General features: G+C 32.8%; 1 protein-coding gene across 1 annotated transcript; it reads right to left on the bottom strand.

Annotated features, from left to right (window-relative positions):
- Positions 1-5,213: 5,213 nt before the first annotated feature.
- On the bottom strand, positions 5,214-6,149 carry LOC124248390 (olfactory receptor 6C75). The gene has a single exon (XM_046678308.1). The coding sequence runs from the start codon at positions 6,147-6,149 to the stop codon at positions 5,214-5,216; it is 936 nt and encodes a 311-aa protein (XP_046534264.1).
- Between the last annotated feature and the right edge of the window lie 3,532 nt (positions 6,150-9,681).

Genomic DNA, 9,681 nt, shown 5'->3' with positions numbered 1-9,681 from the left:
TTGAATCTAGCCTCTGTGAGTGACATTGACTTTGGTGAGTTTATGGAAGACTCTTTCTCATTATGTAAGAGTTTAATTCTTTGCTCAGTATTTTAAAGAAATCAGGAAGCAGCTACATAAGCAATGGAGCAGTCCTGGAGAAAAGCCTTTGGTCCCTAATAGCCTCTTCTCCCTACTTCCCATTTTTCCCCATTAATTTTGAGATGCACTTGCCATTTTAGACCAAGTCATCCATATTAATTTAAAGTATTCTCTTTTAGAGCAGCTCAAATGTGAATATAGTGACATTCTCAAATGTGCAGAGAGACTGCACAGGACTCAGTCTTTAGAGAATAATAAATTCAACTCCAAATACGGCAAAGAGCTAGCATTCGAAGAGAGAATTTCATGTATTTAAATTAAAGTCACAACATTCCTCACCTGGTATTTAATGTCCATTCAAAATGCTTGCTCATAGTTTCTTTCTCTTTACTACCTCATCCGAAAACTGAACATGACAGCAACTGGCTTTTTTTCACTGCTTCTCTGCACTGGCTATCTACTCTTACTCTTAAATTCCCCGTTTTCATGGAAAATCTCACAAAGTTGTCTCTCTTAAGCCAGATTCTTGGATGTCATTGCTTTTCTCTATTTTTCCCCATAGACTTGAATTTTTGCCCCACTTTCTCCTCAAGAAAATGTCAAGTTTCTTGAAAATGTCTCTTTATTTTTATTTTTATACCCTCAATACTAATAGCTTAGTTCTGATCTTACCATTCTTTGGAGCATTGCAAAACCCTGATCTTCCTTCAATCTGTTCTAGGTGTTGCAACCAGAATTACTTTTGTATCTGCTAAGATCCTTTAATGACCACCCTTTACTGTGGAGCAAAAACTTAAGTTGATACTTGGAAGCAGTTTTAGGAATCGTTTCTAAAATTGAGAATGATCATTTTTTTATGTTAGATTTCAGCTTGGAGTAAAGAGAGTACTTGTGTGCTTGTTATGGTAGCTCCAAAATTTGACTCAGAGTATATACAGCTGGATGTTTCTCACCTTATTAAAAAGCTACAGCTCCATGTATTGAAACCTTTAATTCACGACAAAAATAGATGCATGTATTCATGCTGTTCCCAACCTTTACCTAAAATTGGAGTTTAAATTTTAATATATGTACACACACATACTTATGTATGTGTCCATGGATTTATATATAATATGCAAATATTTAAGACAAATATTTTTATATATTAATGTATATATGTGTATACCTAGTATATGTCTATGTCTAAGAACCTCTGGGGAATTTATTTCTAATATTTTAATGTTTTGTTCTTTTCCTCTTCTTTTATTAAATAGTGGAGTTACAGGAATTTTGGCATCTTTTGAAATTTGTCTAAGTAAGTTGTTGTTTGTTTCTTATCATTGTTAGATATTAAAGACTGTAGAAGCAAAATGCAGTTGAAACCGTAGAAGACATAATTACTCTTGTGAGTCTATATATTCCGGAAAATGAAAACCAGTAGGGTAAATAGCAGCTAGGAACACACCATGCATGACTGGAAAGAAGATGGTGCTAAAAATGGTCTATTTTTGCCATTGCCAGAGCCAACAGCTTTCCAAGTCTTCACTCACCCATTCATTCATTCATTCATTCATTTATTCATTAATTATTCAACAGAAGACACAGTCCATTAGATTTGTGGACTCCAGTAGCATGGTTAATGAAATAAAGTTTTGCCTCCCTCAGACTACACATTGCTCTCAGCTCAGAGCACTCAGCCCTCATTAAAAACTCAGCTAATGGGGCTGGCCCCGTGGCCGAGTGGTTAAGTTTGCACGCTCCGCTGCAGGTGGCACAGTGTTTCGTCAGTTCGAATCCTGGGCGTGGACATGGCACTGCTCGTTGGACCACACTGAGGCAGCGTCCCACATACCACAACTAGAAGGACCCACAAAGAAAAATATACAACTATGTACCGGGGGGCTTTGGGGAGAAAAAGGAAAAAATAAAAAAATCTTTAAAAAAAAAAAACAGCTAATCATCAGATCACTCAACTATGTAATAAATGAAGTTCTTAAGATAATATCTTTAATGCTTATTTATAATCTCCTTAGTGAAAATAAAAGGAGGAAACTTTAAGCGATTGAATGTGCTATAAAATCTATTCACATAGTTTCTAACTGATACATAGTTTCTAATAGTAATCCTTTTCACGTGGAGCTTTGCCCAATAGTATGTTTGGCCATATAAAGGGGAAACATGGTCTCATGCTTTGTCAAATATCCTCTGAGTGTTATTTCACATGGTAATTAGTTTCATTTGAGTATCCAACCAAAATCGTTATTCACAGCAAAAGTTGATATTCTTTCTGTGCTCTTAGGTTCTTCTTCCCTTGACTTTTCACCCATTTCTACCTCTCGCCTCATAAACTGAACTATATTAATGATTTTAGTTTAAGGAGAGATTTAAGATAGAATTCTAAACAGCTATATTTAAAAGTTTTCCTTAGCATCACATGAATTAGAGCTAAAAAAATAACTGAATATTTATGAAAGCAAATGAATAATACAAAAAATAGTTAGAACTGGAAAATACTACCACTACTTCTGAGTTATAAAGTTGTTTCTAGATAAAAGGAAAATGTAGTTTGCTTTTTACCAAAACATGAATAAGTAGAATGTTGTAGAAAAATGTTATAACATTCACATTATTCCCACTTAGAGAAATTTAATTAAGTGCAAGCAGCCTGGTGAAAACCCAGGCAGAAATGTCATGGAAGGTACAAAATAACTGATGTCTTCCTTCTCTATTCTAATTAGCTTAACTATTCATTTGACTCACTTTTCCTTCTGAACCTTTTTATGTATAAGAAAGAAAGTAAGGCTTTTCCAAAATTGTCTGATTGTGTGATTCTTACTTAGATTTTGTGATCAGTAGCTCTTAATGTTTATAATTTTTTCTTCAGTCAGTCAGCACTTATTATTATGATTCCCAAGGATTCAATGGTCCACGAATGATTATTTCTCTGTTGAGAGCATTTTGTAATATCCAGAACTTGAGGAATACTCCATGGGAATATGAGGCAATGAAATTCCAACTTGCAATGCTAGGGAGAAAGTTTTTTTCTAAGCTACCATTTGACTTTATCAGAATCAACTTTCAAGATGATTATTCACCAATGAAAATAAATGGCTATATTTTCTATAACTGCAAAACAATAACGTGTCAGTTATGTCATGCGATTTTTAAAAAGATTGTGGCACAGATTTGTTCTATGTGGTCATTACATACATGTAATCTTCCCTATTGTTAAAGGAAAATACTTTTTTTGAAATATTACCATGTGAACATTAAATATGAGTCTAAACACTTTTTGAAAACGTGACCTCCAACATAGATCTGAGACATTTCTCACCAAACATCACATTTACAATCAGAGTTTCATTTTTTCACAAAATTTTAAAATAGTATTTCACCTTAAAGCAGAATAATATTACTCGTGGAAAGCTTTATAATGATTTTCATATATTTACACTTACTGAATCTGAAGAAATTAGAATCAACTCTTCAGATAAGTTTTTGTCCATCAGGAAGATCCACTTTCCCTTATCCTCTTATTTTCTCCTCTCTCTCATCTGTTTACCCACCTGCCTATCTGTCATATATATAATATCTATAGTATATATTCATTTAGTTAACTTTTGCAAGTTGTTTTTCCACACCCTTGATTGTTACTTTTGCATTTCTGCTTGTTTCTTATAACCTTGCAAAACCAAACTTATGTTGTTTCAATTTTTAAAAATTGCCCCAATAAAGAATTCATAATCAGATAAAAGTATCTTTTAATTTGCATTTTGTAGAAGTATCATTAGAATCTGTTTGGAAAAACTAAATGTAACCCATTCCATGAAAGCAGAATAGTAAGAAATAGGTGAGTGCTTAAGGACTCTCTCGTCTGTGTGTGAGTAATAAGAAAAAGTATTTCTATCGTGGACTTAGAAAATACGTGGGGCAGTTTACATTAACATATATATCAGTTCAAGCTGGGAATCAAGAAACCAAAGTCAAATCCACTCACCCTGTATTTAGTTAGACTCATAACTACTGTCCCAAGACAATCGATTTTGTTAGTGATACATGTAAGTTGAGGGGCTCATTAACCATAGAAACTAAGCTTGAATACATTTTTTATAGTTCTCAAATACCTCCAAAAGTCATTTTCGTGGATATAGGTGAGGAAGGTAGAACCTTCTGTGAAAGAGACAATGGAAACATAAAGAATATTATAGATTTGCTAATAAAGGAAAGCTAAGGTATAAATAATTCATGTATCATCATTTCTAAGACACTCTCTAGAGAGTCAATATCTCATGTTATTCTAGATTCTGAGTTTGTAATTTTCTTCATGTCAGTGTGAAAGACAACTTTTGTACCAATTGAAAGAGTCTGAATATAAATATGCATTTTATTGATAGCTTAATCTACCTTTATAGACTATGGTTTTCCTTTTCAAATATGATTGGCAGAAATAGGGAAATCTTCAGTTAAATAATCTATGTTTTTAGAGGAAATATTATCGATGGAAAAAAATAAGGTAAATTCTATCCCTTCTATTTCACTGAAATTTTACTACTCTTTCCCAGGAAAACTAATACAAAAATGAAGACAGCATCATTTCAAAGAGCAAAGATAATATTTATGACAGCACATTTAATCTTAAATTTCTATTTAATTTTTCAACATCTTTAAAGGACATTTTATTGATAAATTCAAGAAGACATTTTAATAATGCTTTTAATTTTACAACGTTTTCTTGGTGACACAGAAGAAGAAATTTTAGAGATATTAATTAAGATACATATTATTCATTTTACATAAAATAAATTTTTTATTTGTATGTGGTTTTACTAAGCTTCTTGTATTATAGCAATCTGTATTTTCTGGTTAAATTCATAATCTACCTTGCTTTTATATGAGAAACAATTTAGATTATGGAATTATATAACATTTAGTTACACAAGCGAGAAATGCACCATTTTCTATATAACTTAAAATAGTTAGAACCTGTTTTATAGGCTAATTTAGGCTCTTTAGCAAAAGAGGCATTGGTGATGTGTCAATATGTCTAGCTGGAAGAATGAAATGAGGTGTTCCAAGAATTTACGTAGAGAAGCGCAGAGAGTTTTTCATTCATGTTTGTTTTCAGGGGCACATTTTTCACATAATCACATTCATTTATTTGAAGAAAAGATCACTCTCTGGACCAGGGTCTTGAAGGCTTGTTTCACTTGCTGATTTCTTAGTGTGTATATGAAAGGATTCAAGAGAGGAGCCACTGAGGTATTGAGCACAGCTACTCCTTTGCTTAAAGTTACCCTTTCCCTTGCAGAAGGCTTAATGTACATGAAGATGCAGCTACCGTAAGAGAGGGAGACAACTATCATGTGAGAGGAACATGTGGAAAAGGCTTTTTTCCTTTGACTTATGGAAGGAATTTTCAGAATTGTCCGGATGATATATGAGTAGGAGAGAATAACTAGTGTTAAGGTGACCATGAGCGTTACCACAGCTAAAAAAAATGCCATGAGTTCTAGAAAGCGAGTGTTCGTGCAAGAAAGCTGCAGAACTGGAGAAGAGTCACAGATAAAATGGTCAATTATATTGGAGGCACAGAAATCCAACTGCAGCAGCAGGGTTATTGGTGGAAAGATGATCAGGAATCCTGCAAGCCATGAGCTAAGGACAAGAAGGATACAGACTCTGCTGCTCATTATGGTTGTGTAATGTAGAGGTTTGCAGATGGCCACATAGCGGTCATAGGACATGGCGGCCAGAAGGTAAAATTCTGTCACCCCTAAGAAGATGAAAAAAAATAACTGAGCCACACAACCATTATAGGAAATGGTTCTGTTCCCTGTCACTATAGTGACAAGGAATCTGGGAATGCAGACAGACGTGAATGATATTTCTAGGAGTGAGAAGTTTCGAAGGAAGAAATACATCGGAGTCTGCAGATGGGGATCTGAAAGGGTGAGAGTGATAATGATCAGGTTCCCAGTTACACTTAGCACGTAGGTAACAAGCAGAAAGGTGAAAAGTACAACCTGCCATTGTGGGTCATTTGTCAATCCAAGAAGAATAAATTCTATTTCTGTGCAATTTCTCATTATTTTCCTTCTTTATAATGATATTCTTTGTTTTAGCTGTAAAATAGATGAAGAAATAAAAAAGCTATGACACCAGCAAAGAAACTGACACACACAGACACAAATACACATGCACACACACATTTTAAAATCTCATTGCTGCCTTTTGTTTTTAAAGGAAAATGATTTCTGTAGTATATAGAAACAAAAAACTTTTAAAAACTCTGTTATTTATTATGGCATATATTCATTCATTATTTCTATATTTCCTTCATTGTATTCTTACATATTTAAGTATAAATCTCCACTTTCTGAATGTTTTGATATATTCCTGAAAACAAGAAAAAAAAGAGATTAAAATCTCTGAGATTAAAACCTTCTCAAATGAAACTATGAAGGTTTACTCCCAGGATACCATACTACTCTTTGAAGATTTTGTTGTTGTTGTGGCTTTCTTCGTATACAACATTTTTCTATTTTGAGTAAGCATTACTTTCTCCTTCCGCATTCAAACTTCTACCATCTGCAGAGAGGACTCAGTTATCCCCCTGGTAGAGTAAAGTGTCCTTGATAACAGTAAACAGAGGTATTTAATGGATGGGAGAGTATCGATCTAAATCCAATGTCTGAACCACCAGACATTCTAGTCTTAATTACTAATTTGTTATAATGGTCTCTTCTAAGATTTAAAATATATTCTCCTTGAATATATTTATTAACTGCCTGCCTATCATAAGTTACTCTCTGATATACAAGCAGTATTTTTACTTAAGTCCTAATTTTATTTTTGTGCACTGCAAGTGTTCTTACTTATTTCCAAAATCATTTAGCACTTCTCCACAATATCGCCTATTCTTTTCTTAAGGGATGATAAAAGGGAATAGTTTAAGGTAAATTTTGGGGAGACAAAGCTTATTTCTCTTTTCTTTTTTTTCTCTCTTCTTTTTCCAATTTTTACTTCTAATATAACTCTTGATATTACTCAAGATTTGTTTAATTGTTTGTTCCTGATTAAAGTTATTTAAACAGGAAAAAAAGGCGGTTTTCCTTAAAAGCTTTAGATGTGCTGGCATCTAAAATAGTATCTTAAATTCTTAAATGTCCAGATAGCCCACATAAGTCTTTAATGTCTCATTTGTTTTCTATATTCTTCAGAGGTTTCAGACCTTGCAAAAGAAATACTATTTTCCCAGGATTAGCCAATTAATTTCATATGTAAGTGAACTTACTGAAAATTTTTACTTACAAAATTCCTGGGAGGAATATGTTCCCACTTTCCATCATCTGGTCTCTTTGTGATCATACGATCTGCATTTTTTTGTCTTTTGCGTTTACACGACAGATGCTAACCCTCACTATGTATAAAATTCACCTTATGTAAAACTAAGATATAAAGTATATCTTTTTAGTTTTAAAGCACATCAAAAATTGTTTTGAATCTTGTACAAAAATGATTACATGGTGTCCTGATGTTGATTATACTAAAAATAATTATTAAAAGGTATCCAGACCCGAACACAAAAGATCATGTAATTCTATCACTCACCAAATACTTATGTTTTAAAGAACAAAATGCTGCATGAAACTGTTAAATTGCAGTAGTTTAAAATTTTTCTTCAAATTTATATATTTCATATAAATTGTGTAGTTTAATTTTATTTATACATCATGCTGTGCATAATTGAAGTTACTATATAAAGCATAACCATACATTATTAAAGCAGAAGATATATTCCTGAAAGAAACTATCAAAGATGTACTTACTTTCATGGTAAATATGATTGGTTTAGTCAAAGTCATTTCCAATGGCTTCTTCATTTAATTAAACAAAGTTCTCTGGGATTTTTCAGAAGCCTTTGCAATCTGTTTCTCCTTTGTCATCTTATATTTGTAACCAAATATCCAAAACATTGATTATGAACAATATTTCCAAGAACTCCCCTACAACGTTTACCAAAAGGGTGTACATTAACCCATTTCTATACATCAGCCAAGATTTCTCTGAGGATCTGAGGTTCCAGGATATCCTACCTATTGCCACATAAGAAGTATTATCTTAGTACTTGAAATGAAACAAGTTATAGGTTAAATTAAGGCTGATGTAATGTCTTTCCAAGCTTGGTGGGCAGGGTGATATGATCTTGTGTGCAGAGGTAATGTTATTCAGGCTAGCCCTAGCCATGATTCTTTCTGCTTCATTTACAAGGGACTCATGGGGATTTGTTGATGAATAAACAAATGGCACCATAGAGACAGGTGTTCTCAAGTCACCAAGCTTAAACAATAGTCCAATGTAGTATACAATTTAGAATAAAATATTTAGGTGATAGTGGCTTGAAATCACAGCAGAAAAATATATAGAACGATTGACATTTTCATAATAATCCATAAATTCACAAGAAGAAAAGAATTAGCAACAGAGTAATAGAGATTAGCTGTTTCTAAATGGCAACAGACTAACTTGTGAACAAGTAGGTTTTTCTTTAATCTTAAGGAAAATATTAAAAATTCATTGTGATGTTTTAGACTGGGCCTCAGGTCTCCATTATTCTACATAAGAGATGTCAGGCTTGTCTTTAATGTTTTACATCTTTCCACTGAATGATGACATGAAAAACCTTTTTATGACTAGAATCAATATCATCAATTAATTCAATAATTACTTTTTGGATTCTTATGATGTATTGGGATAAAGTTTAGGTTCTGAGAATACAGGAATGATAAAGATAGCTCTTTGCATAGTTTTCACTTCTTACAGGATAGTGGGAGAATTCTACATTATTTTTGAAGTATCCTTTTATCTTGTCCAATACAAGCAATATTCTCCCTGAAATCATCTTATTTCTCACTGCTTTTATCTGAAAATATATTTATAATATCCAACTTATATTCATTATTTGAGACATATTTAGTTGCCATTTAATTTGAGTTCCATAGACATACAAAAAGTTTAAAGTAAATGGAAACTGGAATATTTAATGAGCTTAAAATGCTAGACACTTTCTGAGCAAAGACTTTAAGATTATGTTTACTGTTTCTTTGAGAAGCAAATGAGGTTATTGAAGGCATGTGATTAGGCAGCACGGAGGGCATCCTGGGGAAAGAGACTATGAAAGCACCGCAGCTATTGTAAACTCAAAGTTCTATATTATTAATGACCAAAGTCAAACACTTGCATTATGTGCCATAAACATGCTCATGTTTAATTACAAACATGTTCAAATACTGTTTATATAGGATTTATCTGTAGGCCAAAATACCGTTTAATTTTATACATTATGGAGATAGCGTTGTTAAATAAAGTTACATGGAAAGTTGCTTTTTTGAATATAACCTCGTCTTAACTTGATTATAGCTGCCAAGACTGCATTTCCAAATAAGGTCATATCTACAGATTCCAGATGGGCATGAAGTTTTGAAAGGCTCTCTGTAAACTAGTACCGTACCCAAAACAAATGCTTCTAATAACAATTTAAAAAAATAACGTCTTTCCATTAAGCATAGCAACTTATGTGCTTTCAAAATTTTTAGCAGATTCTGCTTTTATATCAAT

This window comes from Equus quagga, chromosome 1, assembly GCF_021613505.1.
Source record: "Equus quagga isolate Etosha38 chromosome 1, UCLA_HA_Equagga_1.0, whole genome shotgun sequence".
Taxonomy (NCBI): Eukaryota; Metazoa; Chordata; class Mammalia; order Perissodactyla; family Equidae; genus Equus; species Equus quagga.
This window is presented reverse-complemented; position numbering and strand designations above follow the sequence as displayed.

Bases quoted from the DNA above. Each gene is read 5' to 3' on its own strand.
- LOC124248390 (XM_046678308.1), bottom strand. From the start codon at position 6,149: ATGAGAAATTGCACAGAAATAGAATTTATTCTTCTTGGATTGACAAAT.